At 47.6% G+C, this 27,193-nt stretch overlaps 1 protein-coding gene across 7 annotated transcripts in view; it reads left to right on the top strand.

The window, feature by feature from the left end:
- The window catches only part of nab (NGFI-A-binding protein homolog), a 1,065,342-nt gene that overhangs the window by 612,202 nt on the left and 425,947 nt on the right, over positions 1–27,193 (top strand). For all 7 annotated transcript variants that reach the window (XM_075893960.1, XM_075893958.1, XM_075893959.1 and 4 more), the window contains one exon: positions 5,445–5,640. In XM_075893960.1, coding sequence (XP_075750075.1) covers positions 5,445–5,640 — 196 coding nt within the window. The remainder of the gene's footprint in view (positions 1–5,444; positions 5,641–27,193) is intronic.

The following is a 27,193-nucleotide window of genomic DNA, read 5'->3' as shown; positions in this document are numbered from 1 at the left end:
TGCAAAAAAGGTAGAACGGCAAAATCTCGAAGAACACATACAATGCGCTTTTAACACAGTGATGGGGCTCCCGGATAATGCCTCCACTGTTCTACTTTTACAGCTAGAAGTGCGTAATCCCCTTGTCGAAATCATCGAGGCCCAGCACACGGCACAAATTGCACGCCTATCCAGCACCAAAGTAGGCAAAAATATTCCCGTCAACAAGCTTGGTTTGCACACCATAGCGGAAAAAAGGCAACGTTCAGAAGTTAGCCAAAGTCATTCTATAATCAATTGCAGTGCCTCCCTTTTCTAAGCAACGTACGCTCAGTACATCGCCATCGACCACGTCGCTCCGGTTCCCCCCTAAACTGCACATGGAGTACCGTGATCTGTTGTTTAATTCCAACAATATTAAGAAGCACTTTTGTTTAGACAGGTGAGAGTTCCACCTACCAGGTAAGAAATTAATGCGTAGCTAGTCGGTCACGTTACGCTTTCTCCAGACTAACTCATACCCTAGCTTTTGGCACATGAAGCATATCGTCCCAGACTACTACAGACAACTTGTGTGTGAACACTGCTGTGAACGTGTAGATTTTAAGAATATGCTCTGTGGTTGTGTATCAAGGGACACCTACGCCAAAAACTAGGAATAGTGGGCAAAGTGCTAAGAAGTGCTTCACTAAAAGACCAACTTCGGGCTCTCTGGGAGGCCCGTGAGGCAGCGGTGAGCTTCGGGCTCTCTGCCTCGACGTGGGAGATGCCCTCGATTTCTGTTGTCTCATCGAGTGTCGTTCAGGGCAACGTTTTGGGTAATAAAGTTTCACCCACAAAGCGACCACGCCACCTACGACCTCCTTTAAATATTCAATGCCGACCACCGAAAACATCTACATTCCCGCACACCAAGTTGCGGCCGCACCAACACCTGCAAAGACCGCTAGAAGCAGTGAGATCCGCTCGCAAGAGACGTTTCCGATAACTATGCACTTCTCTGTTCAGTATCTGGGGACGTGGGACTAGCAACGTGGCACAACCAAATTCGCCCGCCCTAAAGCGTTCCTGCGGCTCGCCAGGTGGTTTGGATTCACGACCAAGACCATCCCACATGCAACAGCCAAGGCCGCACTCCAGATACGTTTGAGTGATTCACAACGCTCGACCACACGGACGAGTCTAACAAACTGGCCAGAAATTTAGAAATTTAGGACTCTAGATACCGCGAAGGCGGCTTCAATTCTATTTCGCAGCACGGCCGACTGTAATGTGGACGGAGTGGCTGCGCGCTCGCCCAGCATGTAGAAGAGAAGGAGAAAGTGTATATTAAGAACAGCCAGCCTACTCGTCTATACAATATATATATATATATATATATATGTGTGTGTGACGCTATGATGACTGGGTGACGTGGCCTAGCTCATACGCCATGTTTATTCCATTCTGCACTTCTTCCTTCTCAACCTCTACTAACCATCACTTGATACGTCACACGATTCCCCTCCCCCCGAAAGAAGATATGAATTACGAACAAGAAAAAGTAAACAAGGCAAGGTTGAGAAGTCACAAATGTCAAAATGCACAATTAGTTTCATGTCCCAGTGGTGTTCCGTAAACTCGCAAAAATTCAGAAAAGAGTGCGGCAGTCCGGTGAATAGGAGAGTTCTGGTAGGGGAGGTTGGCTGTGGCGTTCTGGAGAAGGTAACCGCGTCTTGCAAAACTGCACTGACCATGACATGACTTGAGCAGCTGCAAGGAATGAACAAGGTTGGAAGCCCTTGGAGCACTTGAAGGTCGAATGTCGTAGGCGCCGAATCCTCTGTCTTACGCGCTGTATTTTGTGTCGCTGCTGAGACAGAATTAGTGCTCGCAGCCTGCGTGTACAAGAACTAAAGTTCAAAGAATTATGTCTATGTTCGTGCGTTGTACAAATTATAACGTTCAGTCTCTTTCGTAGTTTTCTGTGGCGTTGGCTCCGTTGTGGTAAACTAAATGAATGGTGTCTGAATCTTTGCGTGGTAGAACTGGTGACTTCTTGTCTTGTTCGGTGTTTCCTGAGGTTTCGGAGCTCTAATCTTAGGCGCAGTCTTGATATTTTGTGCCAAATGCGTTTCTGGCGTCAATCCTTTATGCGAAGTTGCCTCGCTTCTTGAATTTGTTTTAAGAGGTTTGCTTTGCGTCGTCGTCCATGTTGGTGTGTCCGTTGGAGTGTCTGCGATTCACGGACTTGCTTTTGCTGGCGTTGCTGACGTTGCTGTGGACCGTATTGCGGTGGAAGCCCTTCTTGAACATCGCACTGGTTTTTATGACAACCTGATGGGGTCTCCAGTCGGCAGCTGGTAGTCAGTGAGCTGTTGTCATGTAGTTCAGGCAATGAAGATGACGCTTCAGAGTTGATAGAAAGTTCTTCAGAAGCTTCTTCTACACTGTTCACTACGAGAGGCTCTTGCGCATGGCAGTGTGTGACGTTAGATTTGTCTGAGCCTTTTGTTTGGTTTGGACTCTCGAGGGTGTGTGCGCCGGACAGTGATGCATGAAACCGTACGGAAGAAAAATGGCTTGACAGGGTATTTTTCCAATGCGCCAGGTCATCTACCATGAATACATCGGCCTTATAAGGCAAGTGGTGAGCGTTAGGAGCGCTTGAAGAACCGCGTGACGAAAACCCAGGATCACGTATGCGAGACGAAGAGTGAAGGGCATCAGGTGGTTGAGCAACGTCTCGGGTCCTATGCTGAAGCGATGACTTCGGAAATGCTGACCTTTGCGCAGAAGGGAGGCGCGCTTGACGGCTAGGTTTTTCCCAATATACGCATGGCCTTCTGTTAGTAAACTCATGTGCCACTTCGTCTTGAGGCAGTTGTCGATTCGCGCTGGGCTTTCGAATGATTGAGGACTGCTTAAGGAATAGACGATAGTGTGCAGTTGTCTCTAGATGTTTGGCAATGAGTAGGTCTTGGTCATAGTCGTTAAAACGGGTAATCATCTCCTCTTTGATTTTTCGCCATGATTCGTCATTTTCAAAGATGTGGGTGAGGTAAAACTTAAATGCCTCACCGGAGATGTAGTCAGTGAAGTTGATGATCATCTCCTGTTCCGACCAGGATGCAGCGGCAGCGTGGAGCTCGAATAGGTTGAACCAGTGCTGTACGGGTCCGTCGTCCGCTGATCCGGTGTACTTGGGGATGTCGAGGTCAGTCGATGGTTCTGTCATGGTGCCGGTGACTGAATGGGCCTGAGATCACCTCTTCTGTGATCGATATTCAGTTGAGGTGTACTGTAGGTGGCTTCGTGAATGATGTGAGGTTGATGAGTGGTGGCCAGGTCTTCATCCTGTCGACTCGTGTGACGCTATGATGACTGAGTGACGTGGCCTAGCTCATACGCCATGTTTATTCCATTCTGCACTTCTTCCTTCTCGACCTCTACTAACCATCACTTGATACGTCATATATATATATATATATATATATATATATATATATATATATATATATATATATATATATATATATATGTGGGGGGGGGGGCATTCGTTACTTACTTGTTCCTCCATGAACGTGTTGCGCTCGTGTTGTCCTCTTTGCTTTCCTTGCCTCGCCTTTCGTTTCACTTTGCTTCTAGCACCTTCGTGCTCGCGCTGCAGCCCTTATTATCATGAATTCTTTCTCCCCTCTGCATGATTCATCATAATCCCACCGCCGTTTGGCTCTCTGTCCTCACAGTAACCGATTGTAATTATAGTCGTCATCCTGTGTGTGCGTGCTCTGGCTGTTCGTTTTCCGAGGTCTTGCCTCGAAGAAACACCGTCGAAATCAAGACGTCATAAGTGGTGGAGGTGCGTTCAGGTCGCCCCTTGCACCCGCTGTCCGGCAGCATGTCGCAGAACGAAACTGTCGCAGAAGTCACCGCCAGCAGCTTGCCGCACAAATCCTTAACCCGTCGCGGCGAGGCACGCCTTCTTTTTTATATACAGACAGGAGCGTGACCCCCCGTTGTTTGGTGGAAAAGAGGACAGGCTCGATCACTATCACCACGTGAGTGCCGTTAATCGGTGGGAATAGACCGCTGAACTGCGTGACATCCTTCTGAACTGTGTCGAGAAGACATAACGTTGTCGAAACCGTCACTTGTTGAACTCACTAAAGGCAGCTATCATATCAAATACCAATATTTTCATTCACTTGTTGGCTCTTAACTCAAATGCATTTTGACATAATTGAGCGGTGTTCTTTTATGCATTTTCGGAAAGCCACAAAATCTTCGTCATGAGTAACCCAATTCATATAAAAAAGTTCATATAAAAAATTAGAAGATCCCACGTATTGTGGAAATTGATTATATGCGAATCACGAATGAGTAAGGTAATATGTCACTATGTCAAGGTAATATGACAGCCACTCGGGTGAGGTTCTGCAGTTTACATTGATTTACAAAAGACCATCTCTTTGCTATTGAATCTACTCACAGATGACTTAACTTGAGCGAAGTTCTTTGAAATTTTTCTGCACCATCTCCTCGTTGTAAATGCCTGATGGCAAAGCTTCTTTCCATATTGACTCGCAGACGTGACAGAGCGTTGTCCTTGCAAAAGGATATCACCTTGTCTGCCATGGCTTTCTCTTCTTTCCCTAGTTCATGGCTTGCCCGCAACAGTGCATTTTCTGACTTTCCTGAAGGTTTCATGCGACGCATAGCAATGCCGATGGCAGGGAAGTGGACGACGGAAGTCTTTCTCATGAACCATTTTTGACGCACTTCTTTTAATATGTTTGTTGAAATCACTGAACCAATCGCGACATGTTCACAATATTTCCGCCGCGAAGTTATTGTCGATGCCGCCGCTCCCTTCGCGACGCATGTTAGGCAGGGATGGACTCTGAGGCCAATTGCTGCTGCTACCTCCGCGCGAGGGCAGAGGCCGGCCTCCGCCGTGGCTGCGGTCACTGTTGCGGACATGCGGCGTCAGCTGCCGCTGGGAAGCGGTACTCACCAGCGACGAGCTGGCTGACCAGCATTTAACCGTCCGGCAAGCTGGAGATGCCGCCCGGGTCGAAGGACTTCGAGTGGTTACCTGAGGCACCGCCATCATAATCGACGGAGGCTGGGTAGAGGCAGGGTTTAATCCACACTTCCCCCACCTCGCCCTGGTGAAAACTGCCGGACTTCAAATTAAGCTTATTCATTCATTTTTCATTCACCCTCGAAAGGAGAAACGACTTGTCGATGGATACGATACTCATTATTAAGCAAAAGTAGTACATTCCAAGTGGCACGCGTCTCCTAAGCACTTAGTTTGTGTTTTTACGCAGATATACACACAAAAAGAATCGCCTAATCACTCTAAATTACGCAGCGTCCGTATCCCATGTGCATTATTTTTATTGTTTCATGTTGACGCTCGCATAATCTACCGACCGGGCGAGAAGGCCCCATATGCATAAGGCTTCTTCTCTTTGCAGGTACGCGCCTTGTGCGACATGTCGATGGCTGAGCAGCAGGTGCGGGAGTACCTGAACCACTGCCCCTCGTCGACCACCGAAAGTGGCCAGCAAGCCCCGCTGGGACCCGCGCCGCCACCCCAAGGGTCAGCCGGCGTACCGCCACCCCCGCCAGGTTGTGCGGGTCGCATCCTGTCCAGGAACGCCAACGGAACCAGTCAGTTCTTCCTCTTGCAATCTATGAACTAAGCACCTGTATGAAGCACGTGGTCGCAGGAAATCTGTGAGGATTTCTCTCACTGAGAGCTGCCTAAATATTGGTCCTGATGAGAAACTGGCACTAACACCATTCCGGGGTGTCCATTCTACAGACTACGAAGCTAGTAACTAGCAACGCAAGGGTGTGTTCATGGACCACTCGAAACGCAGGGATACAAAAATATGTCAATTGGTTCTGAGGAATCCTTGAAGATTGCGGAACTAGTCATAAGAAGTAGTCTTGAACGAAGTTGTGGAATGCCCCGCCGCGCTGTTCTAGTGGATAAGGTACTCGGCTGCTGAACCGCAGGTCACGGGATCGAATCCCGGCTGCGGCGGCTGCATTTCCGATGGAGGCGGAAATGTTGTAGGCCCATGTGCTCAGATTTGGGTGCACGTTAAAGAACCCCAGGTGGTCGAAATTTCTGGAGCTCTCCACTACGGCGTCTCTCATAATTATATGGTGGTTTAGGGACGTTAAATCCCACATGTCAATCAATCAGGTTGTGAAAAGATTGGTTCACTTTGTGGCTCAACTGCTGGGCTGAATTAAGCAGCTTAAATTGCGCTAGAGTGTTTATCGTTTGCATCCAGGATACTGGCTACCACAAAAGTAGTATAGGAAGAAAATCACATTCAGAATCTTTTTTTCGTGTAAGGCGGTAATTTCTTAAGGTTAAAAAGACACGATGTCACGTTGTTAGTGGTTCTGTGTCTTTGATAAAGTGGCAAGCTGCTGTTTTTTACCGTTTGACCTAACTTCTCTTTTTCACAAGCGTTCTCCAATATTCTTATGTCGCTACACACAAGCCATAAGAAGAAAAAATGTTATATGTGACGTATCAAGTGATGGTTAGTAGAGGTCGAGAAGGAAGAAGTGCAGAACGGAATAAACATGGCGTATGAGCCAGGCCACGTCACCCCTTCATCGTAGCGTTACACGAGTCGGCAGGATGAAGACCTCGCAACCACTTCATCGCCCGGCCATCATCATCGAAGACCTCAGCGAGACGCAGTGACCGAACGCGGACCACCAAGACCACCAAGCATCACGACAGCAGCATCAGAAGACCTTGACATCCCTAAGTACACCGGATCAGCGGACGACGGACCCGTACAGGACTGGTTCAACCTGTTCGAGCTCCATGCCACCGCTGCATCATGGTCGGAACGGGAGATGATCATCAACTTCACTGACTACATCTCAGGTGAGGCGTTCAAATTTTACCTCACCCACATCTTCGAGAACGATGAGTCTTGGAAAAAGATCAAAGAAGAAATGATCACCCGTTTCAAAGAATACGATGAAGACCTGTACATACCTCATCAGCTGAAGTCTCTTCAACTCAACCATCACAGTTACGCGAAGTCTTCCCGCAGTAAGCGTATTTCCCAAACAAGACTTCAGAATAAATATTCCACCATTGTACCATCGTATGACTCGTCCAAATACACTTCACGCATTACAACACCAACTAGGGACTTGCACGTCGCAGCAGAGAAGGTAATGCCACCGTATGCCGGTAGGAATGTAGACCATTTTGCCAAAAGACCGGACTTACGGTTGGATTTTTCATGGGCAAATGAATCGGCATTTCCAATGTATTTACGGCACCATAATACTTCAGGTATTACTGAACAACCCGAATCACTTGATGCTTGGTGTCGCACACATGGCCCACACGGCTCCGGATGCGTGACGGCAATTACGCACGACGAGTTAGTAAATCCACATGAAACCAACCCAGACAACGAATGTTCACAGAAACATCATTCGTTCAAAGTATTCAGCTCAGCAGTTCCATCTCCTGTCATCAACTTTTCTGATAAACCTGATGAAGCACCTCACAAGATCGTAGCATTTACGCATGACGAGTTAGTAAATCCGCACGAAACCAACCCAGACAACGAATGTTCACAGGAATCTCATTTGTTCAAAGTATTCAGTTCAGCAGTTCCACAGAGACAGAAGCATTCACAATCAGCATCTTGTGAAGAAAAGTGTTCTGCAGATGCGTCGAGTGTTCATCAATCACAAGATCGAAGCGACGTGAATCCAGTACACAACCTCACTGCATATAATGAAAACAAAACCACAGGTGCGACTTCTGATGACATAAGTACGCTTCAGGCAACGACCAACAATGAACGGTTTATAAATACAGAAGATTCAAGTGCATCAAACCCGCCACATTATCTGGCGCCGGAAACAGTTGCATTGGTTGGCATCGTAGAAGCCTGCGGAGGACTCGCTAAGAATCCTGGCGCAACACGATCAATGTCACACCACAAGCAAGTTGACGAAACGAAGAAATTACAACGTCAACGCATACTTCAACATTGTCAACGGCGAAACAAAACTTCATCGAGTGCACTCTTAAGGCTTGAAGAACATTGCAAAAAGGCCCATCGTGGTGGATACATTCTCCACCAAAGATCAAGAATGTGCCTTCCATCAAACCATCTGCGACATCGCCATAGAAAAATTTCTAAAAGCCACAAAAGCACCCCTTGTACTCGGCAGAAACACAGGCAGCGCCCAATCAACCTCGATCAACGCGCACGCAAGCTGCCTTCACGACCTGTGCCACGACGAAGAATTCGATGCCTACGATATCTGAACTGTCCATTCTGCAAGGTTTTCGAACCTCGTTTCTTCTTCACAAGAATGCCGGCTGCGATTTCCGCTATCTCCACGTCCAAAGCATTCTTGTGTTATCCAGGACGCAACCATCAGCCTCGCCCACCAGAACTCCTGCGTTAACCGGACTGCTGCACTCTTTCCTGAAGTTTTGCGAGTTTACGGAACACCACGGGGCCATGAAGCCAATTGTGCATTTTGACATTTGTGACTTCTCAACCTCTCCTTGTTTACTTTTTGTTGTGCGTAATCCATGCCTTCTTTCGGGGGGAGGGGGAATCGTGGGACGTATCAAGTGATGGTTAGTAGAGGTCGAGAAGGAAGAAGTGCAGAATGGAATAAACATGGCGTATGAGCCAGGCCACGTCACGCCTTCATCGTAGCGTTACATATATGTAAACATTTACTTTGCGTATTTAAATGCGTGTCGTCGTGGTAGAAACTGTGGCATAGTTTTTCGAAATAAGCAGATGACGCGCAACAGAGAATGACGTCCACGGATTGGAAGCCTGCGTCTCGTGAAAAAAGTGATGGTCAATATGGTGTTTTATTACAGCTACTGCGCTCGCGATGGTTTCTTTGGCCCTAATGAGTGTTCTCGTAGATTATTTCTGTCGTAAAGATTTTCTATATATTCTGCAGCCATCGGCATGCACTTGAGTTCAGGCGATTCTCCTTGGAATAGGCGGCACTTCCCACTTTCCTGTGCTGGGAGTAACTAAACTAGGGCTTTTCGGTATTGACTGTCATCGACAAGTTGACAACATCCATAGCCATGAATAAGAAGGACGTCTTCGAAGAGAACTCGCTGCGAGTGTCCCACCACTACACCATTTTAAGGAGTTACCTGGTGGCTGCAATCTACGCTTGTATGACCTGCAAACAACTCAGCAGCCTCTTGGCAGTTCGCATGAATGAGCTTGCTTCCAATTCTTATATTGCGCCCAGAGTGCAGACGCTTCACCCCATCTACATTTATTTGGTTTGTCACTCTCGAAGACCACAGGATGACTCCACCCTTAAGTCTTGCTCAGCAAACGAGTATTTATTTATCGATTTATTTATTTATTTGTTTATTTACTCATTTTTATATACATCAACCCTATACACGGCCATCGCAGGAGTGGGGTACATATACATAAAAAAATACACTGACAACAAAGTTGACTCTATTGCAAAAAAAGCATCAAAGAAACTATGATTTATCGTAACCGTGCGTCTACAGAATCCGACAACGAGAGTTCACCAACTTTACCGGGTGATTCTTTCCACCTTTAAAATACTCCAGGAAAATAGCTCTTCTTGAAAATGTTCGTGCGTGTAAAGAAAGGCTTTAAGTTGAGGTCATGGGGACGTCTAGTTGAAAGAGTATTAGCACATGAGATGTAATCATCTGAAGATAGTCGGCAAGAAGAGTACAGATAGAAGTGCAATAGCTTAATGTAGTTGGTATCCCGTCTGGTGGATAGGAGAGGGAGTTTCAAGGATTTCATGGCAGATGAAGGTGAAAAGTTACGATCATAGCGATGACAAATGAAACGAACCACCTTCTTTTGAAGAACTTCAATTTTGTTGACGTGACATGTTTTATACGAGTTCCAGACAGATGAAGCATATGCTAGTATAGGGCGTATGAGCGTTTTGTACTACAGTAACTTGGTGCATTTCGGTGATTTAGATGACGTACGACGCAGGTAACCTGATTTTTTTTCAGTGCTTTGGATGTGATGTAATCACTATGCGGCGACCGTTGCAAGTTGTGCGATGAGACAACTCCAAGGCGTTTGTACTCTTGTGCACGGGGACTTATTGTGTTCTCGGAACTGTGCACAAGCGACAACGAATAGTGGCTGTTAGTGACTGATATTACTACAGTTTTCTTTAAATTGGTGTGCATCTGCTAAGGCCTGCCCCATGTGCAAAAGCTGGCGAATGAATCCTTAAGTAAGGTATGCTCGCAATGAGAAGAAATTACTTGGTAGTCGCCGGCATAAATACAGGCCTTTGACTTCATATAGCTCGGAAGGTCATTTATAAATAATAAAAAATAAAGGTCCTAGAACTGATCCCGGTGGAACACTTGAAGTTACATCGACAGTTGAGAACGAAGTGTATTTGAATGACACATATTAAGATCGAGATTTAAGAAAGCTAGCTATCCTGTCAGTTAGTCGAGGGTTGTTTAAAATCACGTCTATTTTACTTAGCGCGTACAACGGTGTCGAAAGCCTCGAAAGAGTATTTGAATAATGCATCAATCTAATTGCTAATGGCAAGGTTGCTGGAAATGTCATGAGCGAATTCAACCTGTTGTGTTAGTGAGCTGGAACCTTGACAACATCCATGTTGAATGTTCGAGAATAGGTTATTCGACTCAAGGTGTTGCGTTATATGATTTTGAATGATACGCTCAGGCAGTTCACCGCAATTAGAAGTGGGTAATATTAGTAGGTAGTTGGGCAGGAGTTCTCGTTACTGGAGTTATGCAAGGGCAAGTCGTTGGCTAGTTTGCTGGAGTAGGGGACCGTGCTGGGAAATATGGATTTTCGAAAAATGTTCGAAAAAATTAGCATTTCGCACGCACAGTGGGAATCGAAGATTCGCGAAGCATGAATAAGTAAGGTTAATATGTTGCCTTAAAATCAGCTCAATGCTATGGGGTGGACGAAAAGTATGCCGTACACAACTTCCACGTTATGATTTTAATGTTTGGACGTGTCATTTGCCGTCATCGTCTATTCACATCACGTGGTAACAAATTTGGTATATGTGAAGCTAGTGAATCGACCGCGAGCGCACTATGAGTGTAGAATGTAATCATCACTGTGAGAAAAAATTAGCCGAGGTGGGAGTTTGTCTAGCATATGAGCCCCCAAATCTCCCCTGTCCCAATTATTTACTCCCTAGTACGGAGTGAACTCGGCACATGTCATCGTAAAACGGGCCCTGTCTAATGGCACAGTTTATGAACGACATGACCTTATTAAATTCCCCAGGGAGTTTCAGGTCACGTGGTTACAAGCTCCCTATCGGAGTTTAGAAACCCTTTTTGGTCGTGACGTGCGTGCATGTGTGTGTTTGTGTGTATGTATGGGCATCTGTTTGTACGTCGGTGTGAAAAACCGGTGCTTTTTATGGCTGACCGAATAAGGATCTGTCGACAGGCAACGAAATTATCAGTGCAGCGAAGATTTGCAATGAGTGGGTGGTGTTTAGTGTGAACATTTCAAGAAATTTCGCACCGTTAAGCTGTGCTGGACATCGGTCCTATTCTTGAACGAAACGCCGTGAATGCCGCGCTTCAAAGGGGCGAGTTATAAAAAATTTCGACAAATTTAATGGTACCAAAAGTTAGCTGTTACAATCGTCAGCGATTGATCCTGGAGTTTACCGTAAAACTTCGAAGCGGTCATAAGTAGGCTTCGCTCTCACACGGCATGCTGACCGGCAACTGGTGTGAGGGTTGCGCCGGCAACGTGGACGCCCCGTCTCCACCGATGGTGGCTTCTCCGAGTGTCACCGGTATTTCACCGGCTGCAACATCTAAGGGATAAGAAAGCCTCGCTATGCCGTCGATATCAAGCCGGCATCGTAGCGAGCTCGCACTGCACGCCAGCCGCTGTTGCGAGCTCTACGAGCTAGCACCGACCACTGGCGAGGCAAAGAATGTGTTTCACAAAAATTGAAGGCTGCTTGAATGAACAACAGTCTTCTGCGCCTTGCGACCGCAGGTGTCAAATGACTAACGCGAAGGCGAGTGCCGAACGAGGGGGAGACACAAAGAAACGGCGTATGGCATGCATGCATGCCCATGCAATGCGTGCGAGCAACACGAACCGCGACTGCGAACCGTCTCGTTCGTTTAAGTCCATCTCTGCGTAGCTTAAACTGTGTGGATAGCGGTCGCATATTTTTGTGTATGGGAAAAATCACGATACGAAAACTGCACATCAGTAACAATTTTGTGATCGCCAGATCTCATTCATCGAATCACCGTGCCGTACTCCTGAGGCCTAGTCGTCGAACGCGGTAGCGACGGTGTATCCTGGTTCATCGCTAGAGCTACTGCATGTGCGTCGTTGATGTGTTCATGCAAGGCTGCTCGGGCTTTGTATACGATTCACTGCATTTTACGGAGTCACACACAGTACTGTTAATGCAAATTCAGCCCGTACTACAGGGCACCAAGTGGTAAAAGCTTTTCGCTATATTTAAAAATTATTGAATATTAGGTAGACTTAGGATAAAAGGCATGTTTGTTGATGTGCTTACATTAGGACACCGCAACTTTATACCCACGCCGTGCATGTTTATTGCTTAATTGTTAGAAAAATAGGGTCCCTTTAGAGCTACACGGGATGTCAGAATATGGTGCCTATACATACCCGGTGATTGAAGCCTAGCTGTGCAGCGCGAGTAACACACTGTGGTGAGTGCGAATGTTGTACCCTTACGTGAGCGTTGTGTGCATGTTTGTGTATTGTGATCAATAAGTGCGCTTGAAGGTAATGAAATTAAAATCATGCTATCGCATGGTACGGTTGGTGACGTAATCTTTTTTCTCAGTTATTGTAAAATTTTACTCCTACACTGACCTGAAAAAGTTCCCCGATAGTTGTAAATAAAAAATCCCCTAAATCCATCTAAAAACCCGTCCTGTTAGGGAGTAAATTTTTACACTCTCTCGGGTTGGTGTTTATACAACCCCCATCGGGGCATGCGCTAGGGGACAACTCGTTTACTCACATCTCGGCTTATTTTTGTTTCGATCTGCTTTCCATTTTGCGCGTGGCCTTTCAATTTGTTCCTGTAGCGTTTATTGCTTCTTCTTTACGGTAAAGCTGCGACTTTCAGGGGTGAACCTCCTCAAAGCGGCACCCGTTCGTCCCTCGTAGTCGTAAACGTAGTGTGTAACAAGTGTTACATTTTGACCGGCAAGGTGATGCCGGTGGGAGATTTCTCCTGTGCTTTGTTAAACAATAAGAAGTTCACGGCGCGCGCGTCAACAAAAAGTCGACTTTTGCTGTCTCTCATTCCCAGTAGCAGCCATTGTTTACCTTCAAGGTAGTGCCTGGTGAGATTTCTCCTGTGCGTGAATAAACAATAGAAAATTTTTGTTCACAACGCCGTTGATTGATGAAATAAACCAATGAAAGACGCCAGATGTTTTCTAAAAGCAAAACAAAAAGACGCCAGATGTTTCTAAAGCAAAACAAAAAGAAGACGCCAGCTGCTTAACGAAAGACGCTACGTGTTTTCTAAAGCAATGGTTTTATAATCAAAACCATATCGATACAGGTTCGTAGTTGCCGATGCTCGTTGCCGTCGGTGTGTGCTCGTAAGGTACATTGAGCACTAATTGACAGGAAAGGGTTGCTACGTTAAACTCGCTGGGCGTAACTTCCTTGGTTTTAGAAAGGTTTAGCGAGCGTTGGGCCACAGTGCCATGAATAAAGTGAACTAGTATATACCATGAACTCGAGGTGGTTAAAGGTGGGAAGTAGACCAGAAGCGCAAGCCGTAAGAAAGTGTGCGTGTGCCACCTCTCGTTTGGTCCTTGGAATGTCAGCTGGATGGCGGTGCTTCTATGTGGGGAATATATGATGAAAAGATGCGAGACGGTGGTACTTGGCGTGTTGAATAGATGGACAAACGGACACACAGACAGATGCATGGATGGACGCATCAACGGACGCAGGGGAGGATGCATGAACTAACGCAGGGACGGACGCACGAACAGACGCACGCACGGACGGGCGGATGGACGTATGGACGGACACATAGACGGACGCATGGACGGACGGAAGCAAGAACGAATGGACGAACGAATGCTTCACCCCACTCTCCATCATTCACTCCATGGATATGCTGCCATTTCTTTTAGTTTTAAGGGGAACAAACTTACTAATGCATGGTTAAATGATGTGCTCACATTCTTCAACCAGTTTATCAACGTTGTCGCGAAGACCAAGGCGTTGAAAAGAATCATTATAAATTCAAAAGTGTACCAGCGCACTATTGCATTGGCACTTTCGGACCCAAATAGATCGAGGATCCACAGCGACTCTATAGGGCAGCCGTACGAGCATTTGCCAAAGGAGTATTCTCTAGACAGCCTCTAGGAATGCTCAAGGGAAACGTAATCAAGCCGTGCACGATTATTGGTTTCCTGCTCACATGAGAGAAATCAATGGTGCTCCCTTGAACCTCCACAAATCTGCCCACAAAGCTGCAAGATGACTTTTCAACCATGCAGCAACAAGGCAAGAAGATGCGGAGGCTTCAGGTTGCAAGGATCACCTCCTTTCGTACAACGAGCTTACCAAACATTTCTATCTAGGACGAAGAGTCTTCCCCCCTCCACACAGTAAACTAAACAAATCTCAGGCCATTATACTCAGGTGATTACAAAGAAGAACCTATCTGAACCCGCTGTTGTTTAACATGATTTATCCGGAGTTCTGTGTTCCTACAACATGTGATAAATGCCACGACATCATAGATCTTGCTCATATGCTTTGGCATTGCTCCGCGTTACGTAGTGACAAGGAAAATACTTAAAGGGCGACTCACCAGGCCCCATACCGAATTTTAGTTAGACAGTGGAAGTTGTTGGTTTTCCGATGAGGAACATTTTGCCACAAAACTTTTTTAAACCGTTTCGTCACGAGCGGAGAAAACAGGTTTTTTGAAGCGGCGCGAAACGAAGATGAGAGGAGGCGAGTTCGAAACCCTTGCCGCTCGTCCGCGTAGCCTTCGCAAGCCAAATCCCTTCCCCACCCTCTCCGGCATCCGACCAAAAAGTCACGTGCGCATGACGTGCCCAAACAAGTTCAACCCCCGAGCACGCGAGTGGCGTTTTTTTTTTTTTTGACCAGCGTTATTTTGTGGTCTTCGGCCTGTTTCTGCGGGATGGTTTGGAAACGCTGGCTTGGACGCGGTAGAATAATGAGTGCGCGAACACTTAGGAGCGTTCCACGGCAATCGTCTGCTCGATGCGCTGACCGCGCGGACTCGAACGCATGCGAAACGCCGATGAATTAGCCCTGCATCTTGTTGCAATTCACGGGAGAAAAATGAAAAAAAAAATGGCAGCATATCCGCGGGGTTAATAATGGAGAGTGGGGCGAAGCATCCGTCTGTTCATTCGTTCTTGCTTCCGTCCATCCATGTGTCCGTCTGTGTGATCGTCCGTGAGTCCATCCGCCCGTTCGTGCGCGCATCTGTTTGTGCGTCCGCAAGTCCATCTGTGCGCCCATCCCTGCGTTCACCCATGCATCCACCCCTGCGTCCGTCCATAAGTCCATCCGTTCATGCGTCCGTCGGTGCGTCCGTCCATGCATCTGTCTGTGTGTCCGTTCATTCATCTAGTCAACACTCCAAGTACCACCATCTCGCATCTTTTTATCATATACTCCGCATATAGAAGCACCGCCATCCAGCGGACATTCCAAGGACTAAACGAGAAGTGGCACACGTACACTTTCTTACGGCTTGCGCTTCGTGTCTACTTCCCACCTTTAACCACCTCGAGTTCACGGTATATACTAGTTCACTGTATTGATGGCACTGCAGTTCAACGCTCGCTAAACCTTTCTAAAATCAAGGAGGTTACGCCCAGTGAGTATAACATAGCAACCCTTTCTTGTCAGATAGTGCTCAATGTACATGCCAATGGTTGCTAATGGGGAATGAGAGACAGGAGAATTCGGCTTTTAGTTACCGCGCACGCTACGAATTTTTCATTGTTTAACAACGCACAGGAGAAATCTCCTACCCGCACTACTTTGCAGGTCAAAGCGTAAAACGTGTTACGTACTACGACGAGGGACGAATGGGTGCGGCTTTAAGGAGTAAAAGATGCTCACATTCTCCTATTGCGTCTCATTATTTATCTGGAGTTTTATTATTCTTTTCAAGAAACAAATTACATGTGTTAAATAATTTTTGCTATGTCACGTGCCACTGTTTGCAACGTCAGAGCAGAGTTGTCTACGTAGAAGGCCAACGTCACTGCATTGCCGTGTAAAAAGGGCTATTTATACGCGCACGTCATGCTCTCATTCTCGGGTACGCACCGGTAGAAGGGAGGGGGAGCAGCGTTCATCTTGAAATATGACCCATTTCCGTGGCGCGTCGAGTTGCAAATTTTGACAGACGTGATCATGAACGCCTCGTCTACGAATTGCGCTTGTCAGCTCAAAATTGTCAAACCTGGTGAGTGGCCCTTTAAGAACGATGGGACACAGCTTTGCACAGTCCTACATTAGAGGGACAGTTATGGGTAGTCCAACAGGCCCGCGAAGCGGCTGAAAGGCTATGTTTTTCGGTCCCAACGTGGTAGCGGCTCACTTCAGGCTTGGACACTAGCACGACCAATTGGACGGTAATAAAGTTCTTTCATCCATCCATCAAATGCAGGAGTGTCCGTTATTGATGCGTCATCAGCACGAGAAAAATCGAGGAAATGGGTAATATCAGACTGTACTGTAGCCATTGAAGAAGGCATTGAAACGAACACAGCATTGTGGTCAAAAAGGTCATCGATTACTTCGCAATGAAAGACAATTTCACTTAGATGAGAGCATAATAAGAACAGGTCTAGAAGAGACGTGTTCCGGGTAGGCGTTTGTACGAGTTGAGTAAGACCAAGGGATGATAAAAGAAAAGTTTCCTACAGATCATGACCGGTGCAACATAGAGTTCACCAATCAATTTCCGCAGCATCGAAATTCCCCATTAAAACAAACTCCGATGTGCTGAAGTTTTGTTCGTGCACGAACAAACTAAGTTTTTTTAAAGTGTCGATTTGAGATCCACAAGCTCCATAGCACACACAAAAATTCATGGATAGCCGTTCGAAACATAGCTTACGCTAAAGAACTTCGACTGTAGGCGTGGCAGAAAGCATAGAAAATTTTATGTGCGACCGAATAAGAACAGCGACACCACTAGCTTTACCACAACATCACAACATTGGTCATTCCGTATTACTACCTAGCCGGGAGGTGTAAATTTATAATCGTACACGTTGCTGGGTAACCAGGTCTCTGTAATTGTCATTACATGGGGTGAATATCACGATACGATTGCGAGTAAAGGTACAAGGTTTTTCACAGTGCTTTTTTCATTCAAACACAAAAAGCTTATACTGCTATTACATGGCGGCACTCAACGAGAACTTGATCCGGGCAAAGAAATAGAGGTTTCTTTTGTGACATGGTTGGTAGCGAACTTTAGCGAGTCTGTATTAGTATCCCACAAACAGCGTACATCATCAATGTAAGCTTGATCGCAGCGTAGTTTAACTCTGCATTCCTGATACAAAAACTTACCGTTGCGTCCCATAGTTTCTTACGTAAAGCGTGCACATTTGGTGAAAAATCCTAAGTGATATAAAAAGCAGAACCTTCAGTTTTTCATATTACGCGTTTTTTTCTGAAGTAAAAATTTTCATTGTGACAGCACGTGATCTTCCATCCCGTGGTCTCTCATATGATGGCATCGCTCAATTATATATATATATATATATATATATATATATATATATATATATATATATATATATATATATATATATATATATATATATATATATATATATATATATTGGATAGGTGCATTTATTTACAGGGTGAGGATGAAGTTCGGCAGTCGCGGTAAAGATGGAGTCCTCAGGCCGCACCAGACAACGTCGTCTTCCTCTTCTACCTACCCGGCACATACTACAGCGCGGCTCATACCGTAGCAATCCCCTGTTTACAGACCAAGCCCGCTGGGCGAGTTTATGTCACTGGAGGGATGAAACTTCTTGAGGCGAGCCACGTGCACCAACTGCGTTCGATTTGACCGACGAGAAGGTGTCGTCAAGCGTGCCACAACGTATGTCAAGTTAGTCAAGCGATCTACAATGACGTAGGGGCCTGTGTACTGCGGTAAAAACTTCTGACATAAACCAGGTTTTCGTTGGGGGGGTCCACAACCAGTCGAATTCACCTTTGCAGAATAAAATGGCATCATGGCGTTGATCTTATCGTCGCTTGGAGCGATCTTGTGATGCCAGTGTGCGCAAGCGAGCAGTTTGGCGGGCTCCTTCAGCCCGGCACAATGTTTCGGCCACGGACTCATCGGTATGGAGCCTAAATGGGAGGATTGTATCAAGAGAGCTGCGTAGTGATCGAGCGTAGGTAGAAGGGCGTGAAGTCCGTGGTCTCGTGCTTCGGTGTATTGTATGCATAAGTAATAAATGGTAAGATCTCATCTCAGTTTTTGTGATTGGACGCGACGTACATTGCGAGCATTTTAGTAAGAGTTCGATTGGTACGTTCTACCAGACCATTCGTCTGGGGATGGTATGGTGTCGAATGTCTGAACTGTGAAGTGCAGAGGCGAAGCAATTCTTCCACAGCATCCGCGATGAATTGGCGGCCATGGTCACTGATGATTACTTGAGGTGGACCATGGCGAAGAACAACGGAGCGTAACAAAAAGGCAGCGACGCCATCAGCTGTAGAAGATAGTATCGCAGCAGTTTCGGCGTATCTGGTAAGGTGGTCGACGCAAACTATTATCCAGCGGTTGTTGTTCGAAGATCGCGGAAACGGGCCCAATAGGTCGATGCCCACTTGCTCGAAAGGCGTAGTAGGCGGTTCTACGGGATGAAGAAGGCCGTGCGGTGCACTGGTAGGTCGTTTGTGGTGCTGGCAATTCTCGCAGCTTGAGACGTATATTTTCGTAAAATCTCGCATTCGGGGCCAGTAAAAACGCTGCTGCACTCGATGCAGGGTGCGAATGAACCCAAGGTGTCCTGACGTTGGATCACCGTGCACAGTACGGAGAACGTCACATCGAAGACTTTGAGGTACAACCAGTAAATAACGTGCGCCGGTTGCTGAGGAATTCGTTTTGCACAACAGTCCATCATGAATGCGAAAGCGACCACTGCCTTTGAGATTCCAGCGTCAACGAACAAAGGCTCTAAAGATAAATCATTCAATTGTTCTCGTTTGAAGATATTGGCGTCAGGAAACGTGTGAGAGACCGCAGCAAAACAGATGTCAAGGATATCTGCACTGTCCTCCGTCGTGGTCATAGGTAGGCGAGAAAGGCAATCAGCGTCCGAATGACGTCGTCCACTTCTGTACGAAATGCCGAAGTCAAATTCTTGAAGGCATAAAGCCCATCGAGCAAGGCGGCCAGAAGGGTCTCGGAGGGTAACAAGCCAACATAATGAATGATGCTCTGTCACAATCGTGAATGGACGACCGTAGAGGTAACATCGAAACTTCTGAATGGCGAACACAGCCGCTAAACATTCTTGCTCTGTCACCGTACAATTCATTTCAGCCTTGCTTAGAGATCGACTCGTATAAGCAACAACATGCTCTGCATTATCATGGCGCTGAACAAGCACACCTCCGAAGCCAATTCCCCTTGCGTCACTGTGCACTTCTGTAGGAGCAGAAGGATCGAAATGACGAAGAATAGGCTCAGATGTTAGTAGAAATTTCATTTCAGAAAATGCGGCATCACAATCGTGTGTCCATTTGAATGGGCTGTCTTTTCGCAACAAGCTCGTCAGTGGGTGAACTACGTCCACGAATCGGGGCACAAAGCGGCGAAAGTCGGAACATAGGCCCAAGAAGCTGCGAAGTTCCTTCAGTGTCTGGGGTGGTTTGAATGTGCCGACTGCTTCGATTTTGCGGGGATCCGGCCTGACACCATCTTTGTCAACTAGGTGACCGAGGACTAAAGCTTGTCGTTCACCAAACCGGCACTTCTTAGAGTTCAAAATCAAGCCAGCCTTTCCGACACAGTCTAAAACAAGGCCTAAACGGACGTTGTGCTCTTCGAAGGTACGCCCAAAAATGACGACGTCATCCAGGTAGCATAAGCACACCTCCCATTTAAGACCCCGAAGAACAGAGTCCATAAACCTTTCAAAAGTGGTGGGGGCGTTGCAAAGACCAAACGGCATCACATTGAATTGGTACAGTCCATCAGGTGTCATGAATGCGGTCTTCTCCTTGTCTGAAGGGTGCATAGTTATCTGCTAATAACCTGGCTGTAGGTCTATTGAAGAAAAGTACAAAGCCGAATGTAAGCAGTCAATAACATCGTCCATCCTTGGCAGCGGATATACATCTTTTTTGGTCACGGCGTTGAGTCTTCTGTAATCAACGCAGAACCGCCAGGCGCCATCTTTCTTCTTAATCAAGATGACCGGTGCTGCCCACGCGCTACACGACTCTTCAATAACAACCTTCTTCAGCATTTCCTGAACCTGGTCGGCAATAACTTTTCGTTCTGATGATGACACTCGGTAAGGCTTTTGTCGGATCGGATGGGCAGTGCTGGTGTCAATCCTATGGTGAGCGCGAGAACATGGTAAAGGTAGTGGCTTCTCTTCTTGGCCAAAGTCAAACACAGAAGCATGTCGCCTCAACAGATGCCGTAACGTCTGCTGCTCGTGTGACCCCAAAGTGGCGCTAATCATGCCTAGGGTCTGCGACTCGTAAGAGCAACTGCGCTTGCCAGAGACTGTACCTTTCTCGCTTTCATCGTTGTTAACGACCGCTACAGAACCTTCAGTGGAATCATCGAAGACGCCAAGCTTCATTTCTCGAGGGAGCACAACCGGCATTGGCGAACAGTTCAGTGCCCACAGAAAGGTTGCTCCTTCATCAACAGATACCAAACAACGAGGGACGAGTATGCCTTTCTTAGCACATTGAACGATGGCAGGTTCAACGATGGCGTCAAAAGATGTGGCAGATTCTGGGGCGAACACCGCAACTGACCTCATTGACCATGGCGGCACTGTCAGCTCATCGGAAACAATTAGAGCGTCCTTCGCGGCCTGATGCGCCTCATCGACGAGGGCAGGAACGATGTCACCGCTGACGGAAAGTTCACCGCTTCTACAGTCGACGAAAGCGCCACATCCTTGGAGAAAGTCAAGACCGAGAATCACATCGTGGGTACAACGTTGCAGCACAAGAAACTTTGTTGGGAACGCCTTTCCTGCCAATAAGACATTGACGGCACAAACTCCGACAGGATGAAGTACTTCCCCACCAACACCACGAAACCTTGTTGATTCGCCCCAAGAAAACATAACTTTGCGGCCAATGCGATTTTTCAAAGAAATACTCATAACTGATATCGTAGCACCAGTGTTCACCAAAGCACTTGTACAAAAGCCATCTATTTCCACACGTATCTTGTTCTTGGACATTAAAACTGGCGGAGGCATTTGAGGCAAATCCTGTTGTGTGACCTCACCTCCATCGGTCGCGCCGGCTAGTTTCCCGGCGGCGGTGGTGATGACAGGCGTCGTCCCGACGAAGAGGTACGATGCAGTCGCCCAAATGGAGGCGTCAAACTACGGTCAGAAGCGGGAGAACTGCCACGGTGATTTCCCCACCGTGAGGTACTCCTGGAATAGGCGGGCCAATGACCGTTGTTGTGACCAGTACCCGCTGGCGGAAACTCTTATGGGGAACGATATCGGGATGTCGGCTCTCTCTGTCGACGACAGAACCGAGCTATATGCCCGGCGATACCGCAACGGTAGCACACAGGGGCTTGGCGGTATACATTGTACTCCTGGAAGGCATTGCGCTGACGTGGTGGTGGTACGGGTACATCTTCGTTCGGGTCGTAATAGGTGTTGGCTGGCTGATGGGGGTAACTGAAGCGGTCTTCGTACCTCGGCAGCGGGTAGTTATTGCGCTGTGACCTCGGTGGTGAAGGTGGCCTGTAGTGGCAGTCATCGCTGCCTGCGGCGGCAATTGACACGGAAGGGCGAGAGGGAGGTGGTGCGGGTGTAGCTTCGTACGGCATCGGGCGAGCGTGTCGAGTGAGCTCTTCTCGAATGATCGGGCGTATTGTCGACGCGAGATCAAGCGGCGTGTATTTGTCAACACTTGCCACGGTGGTTATATTCGGTAGGCGACCGAACTTGGGGGTGATACGTCGTATCTTCAGGGTCTCGAATGTGCGACAGTGGCTTATGACGTCGGTTACCGCAGCAAGGCTGTCTTTGCTGATGAGGAACTGATACACGTCCTCGGCAATGCCCTTCAACAGGTGGCCAACTTTGTCTTCCTCTTACATAGAAGGGTTGACAATCTTGCAGAGCTTCAAGATTGCCTCGACATAGGTCGTGCACGTCTCTCCTGGGATCTGAGCTCTCTGCAGTAACGTTTGTTCCGCCTGCTTTCTCTTAGCTACGGAGTCTCCGAAGCACGCTCTTATTTAGAAAACGAAGCGATCCCATGACGTGAAGGCTTCTTCGTGGTTCTCGTACCACACGAGTGCTGTGTCCGTTAAGAAATATACTACATTGGTCAGCTGGATCGCCACGTCCCACTGGTAGTATTTGCTCACCCGTTTGTAGTGTGTGAGCCAGGCATCCACGTCCTCACCAGATTCGCCACCGAATGTGCGAGGTACTATCAAATCCTGACGCAACCAGGCACCAGCCGCACGCGAACCTGGTACTAGCGGCGCTGCTGTGACTGGTAGAAGGTCTGCAGCTGCGGGGATCCGGTTTCCTTCTTCGCCGTGGGACATCTCAGCTGCCAGTGGTAACGGGGCCGTCCAGCAAGGGGGTGGCTTCGTCGTAGATCAGGCGCTTGAAGCGTCGTGTTGATTGGTTTATTACCCAGCGCCTCCACCACAAAACTGTTACGGTTGAAATAAACGATAGGTTGATTTATTTACAGGGTGAGGATGAAGTTCGGCAGTGGCGGTAAAGATGGAGTCCTCAGGCCACACCAGACAACGTCGTCTTTCTCTTCTACCTACCCGGCACATACTACATACTTCCTCTTCTACTAACTGGCTCATACCGTAGCAATATATATATATATATATATATATATATATATATATATATATATACATATATATATATATAAATATATATATATGTATGTATATATATATATATATATATATATATATATATATCAGTCACCAGAAGAAGCGAACGAGCAAACGAAATACGATGCTTTATTGCCAACGTTACGGCCGGGGACCAGCCTTCGTCAGGGCATACGTCTGGGCGTACGTGACGTATGCCCTGACGAAGGCCGGTCCCCGGCCGTAACGTTGGCAATAAAGCATCGTTTTTCGTTTGCTCGTTCGCTTCTTCTCGCTTCTTCTGGTGACTTATAACTCGACCGGAATCCAGGAAGACTTTCAAGAAATATATATATATATATATATATATATATATATATATATATATATATATATATATATATATATATATATATATATATTGTGAAGAAGAAAACGCATCGTTGGCAAGCAACGTCGCCACCGCTTGGGTACTGGGTGCTGGGCCTCTCTCGCTCGGCTCGTGCTTATCATCGCCGGCATCTGCTTGACCGTTGCTCTGTCCACATCGTGGTTTCATCGTAGGGCCACCGTCGCAACAGTCGCCAATAAATCCCTTATCAATTGGTGAAGGGTGCTGACATTCCCCGTCGCCTGAACCTGGGTGCTGCCATTCGCCGTCGCCTAAACGTGGAGCTGGGCAACGGAACGCTACCTCCCATCATGGCCACCAACAACGCGCAACCTGGCTCTTCCACTCCATCCCCCAGCAATTCTGGCGTTCTTCGTTTGCGAGAGCCCAAGGTCTTTAGCGGAGCTGATGAGACGAACGTGGAAGACTGGTTCGCTAACTACGAACAGGTGAGCGCAAACAACAAGTGGGATGACGTGGACAAATTGACTAACGTCATCTTTTACCTCACTGACGTGGCTGAAACGTGGTATAACAACCACAAAAACGAAATGACGACGTGGTCCATCTTCAAAACGTCGTTTGCTGACGTTTTCGGCCGACCCGCTGTCCGCAAGTCCAGAGCCAAACAATGCTTGCGGACTCGCGCACAGAAGCCATCTGAATCGTTCACCAGTTACATCAAAGACATTATTGCTCTTTGCAACCGTGTGAACACCGCCATGCTTGAGTCGGAGAAGATTCAGCACATCCTCAAAGGATAAATGACGGCGCATTTCAGATGCTCCTGTCCCGCAATCCTGCCACCGTTGCGGAACTTGTGACTTTATGTCAAAGTTTCGACGAGTTGAAGAAGCAGCGCGCCCTGACTCGGCCATTTTCCTCACACGCCGACTCATTATCCAGTCTTACTTCTGTTACTGATTACTCACCAACTCTGCAAAAGATTAAAGACTTTGTGCGTAAAGAAGTAGCTCGGCAGCTGTCGTTGATTCCCTTCACACAGCAGCCGCCGTCCTCTCGTCTGCCCTCACTACTCCGCGACGTTATTGCTGAAGAGGTAGCTCCGGCGATTCCCGTCGCTGCCCACCAGTAGCCTGTGGCCATGCCTGTTCCCCATGCGCCGGCTATGCAGCCCGTGGCCGCGCCTCTTACTTATGCCGAGGTGGTACGCAGCAGACCCCGCCAGCAGCTTTTGCCATCCATGCCTGCAGTTGGTCACCACTCTACCCCTCTTTCGACACCTTGGGCCGCACCGCGAGTCAGCAATTCCTGGCGGACTGCTGACAATCGACCGATCTGCTACGCCTGCGGTACTCCAGGACACGTGGTACGATATTGTCGTCGTCGCTTCCAATCACAACACAACGCTACTTGGCCGTTACCGTATGACCCGCAGCCCACGCACCTACCTGCTCCCTATCCTTCACCGCAGTATGGCTACACTAACCTTCCCGAGTCTCAGTCACCCCAGCCCCCAGCTCCGACTCACTCTCCCCGTCGCCGTCTTCTCGCAGGCGATATCTGTCCCCAATGCGTCCCCGACCCGCTTCCTCCAACCGGGCAAACTGAACGCCGCAGTTCCAGAGGCAAGAACTGCGCCGTCGTCGAAATGCCCAAGTCCTCGCTCTTCACCTGCTAACGTCGTCGCCATATCTGTCGATGGTGTTTCTACCTTTGCCCTCATCGACACAGGTGCTGCCGTTTCTGTTATAGCCGCCCAGCTCTGCCGCTCCCTACGTAAAGTGACCACGCCGCTCTCTGGACTATCGCTTCGTATGGCTAGCGCACAACCAGTTCGGCCTCTCGGCACCTGTACAGCCCGCATTTTCATCCAAGGCTCTATTTACGTTGTCGAGTTCATCGTCCTTTCGGTGTGCTCGCATGACGTTATCCTCGGGTGGGACTTCCTGTCACATCATCATGCCGTCATCGACTGCGCACGCGCTGAAGTTCAATTTTCGCACCTGTCTGACGAATCTTTGCATGAAACTCTTGAGCGGTCCCCAAAACTCGTCGTACGTGAAGACACTGAAATTCCACCAGCCTCTCTTGCCGTTGTCCCTCTTTGCTGCGATGACCATAACGATGCTACAGTAATGTTTACACCTTCCGACATTTTCATGAGCCGCAAAGCCGTTTCCTTGCCTTTCGCTACACTTGACGTCACTGCTGGCCGAAGCAATATTTTCGTCCACAACCCTCTTTCTGCACCGCTTACGCTACTAGCCGGCAAATGTCTCGGTCGAGTGGAGTACCTCGATTCCTCTTTATTCCTTAACATGCCAGACGAATCGTGCAGTAGCGCCTCGACCGAACTTCATGCCCTTTCCCCACTGGAATGCTCATCGAGTGACACCTTCTCGAGTTCCATTGCCGAAACCTTAAGTGCCCATGAACGCGCCGAGCTTCTTAGGCCCGTATTCACAAACGCTCCTCGACTCGACCCTTCACTCGAAACGCTCCTTAAGTGGCATTTTCCCATTCACAAACCGCCCTTCACTTGAAACGCTTCCTTCACTTGAGAAAATCTTGAGCGTTTCCTCGAGATTGTCAAGGAAGCGATCGAGCTACCTTGAATCGTCCCTCGAGTGAAATATTTGCGCCAGCATCGTGTCCATGGCGGAGACCGTCTCGCTTTGACGGCGTTGATCGATTAATTTGGCTGCCACCGCCGCGTTCTTTCGACAATGATGGTGCGCGTTTACTACGGAGCTTTCTTCGAACGGTTCAGCAACGCCTACTGTGGCGCCGGGACAAGGGGGCGTGGTGTCAAGAGGAGCACTCACCAGTGCCGTGATGTGTTGCGTTCCGTGCATGAGCCAGTGGATTACCTGCCTTCGGGTGTGCGTATACTCCTCGTGCGAGTGCTCCATGATTTACTGCGCATTCCGGTGCTTTGAAGTGTTTTGATGAAGCTCGCACACCGCATCAGTTCAAGCGTGGTGCGAAAGCTAGACAAGCAAGCGGCATAGCAAACTTTTGATGCGCTGGGTTCACCGTACTTAAGAGTGGCTTCCTCTCCGGTGAACCTTTGCTGCCCTAGCCGAAATTTACGACGAAGCACACCTCCGTAAGACGACCATTTGTACCAATGAGAAGGTAAGTTCTCGTGTGTTTTTTTTTAAATTTTTTTCCTGCTTCGGTGAGATTACCATTAAAGACAGTTTAGGAAAATCACAACACAATACATTGGGCGCAATGAGTGTGCTGCTGTAGCTACTACGCGTGAAACATAGCTTCTTTATACAGTGTCTATGCAGCTCACAATACCAATGAACAACCAAGTACATATTTAGGGGATCAAGCAGATGATCATGCTCTGTGAAACCTGCATGTACGCAAACGTGCGTCGAGTGTCGTATGAAAACGCAAACATATGAAATATAAAAACAGCAGATACATAATGACAATGTTTTTTTTTAATTTAACCCCATTCCTACCCGCGAAAATGAATGGCTGGCTATGGCCCTGATTCGTGCAATTAGATATTGAAATTATGTACTCATATGCCTGGTCAGCTGCCCAAGTGCCTGAGCCAAACATGTGTCAAAATAGTCACAGCTCAATACTTCAACCATGTCTGTTCTTGAACGCGAGACATACTAATGA

This window comes from Rhipicephalus microplus, chromosome 4 (assembly GCF_043290135.1).
Source record: "Rhipicephalus microplus isolate Deutch F79 chromosome 4, USDA_Rmic, whole genome shotgun sequence".
Lineage (NCBI taxonomy): Eukaryota > Metazoa > Arthropoda > Arachnida > Ixodida > Ixodidae > Rhipicephalus > Rhipicephalus microplus.
The sequence above is the reverse complement of the archived record's forward strand: the minus strand, read 5'-3'. Positions and strand labels throughout refer to the sequence as shown.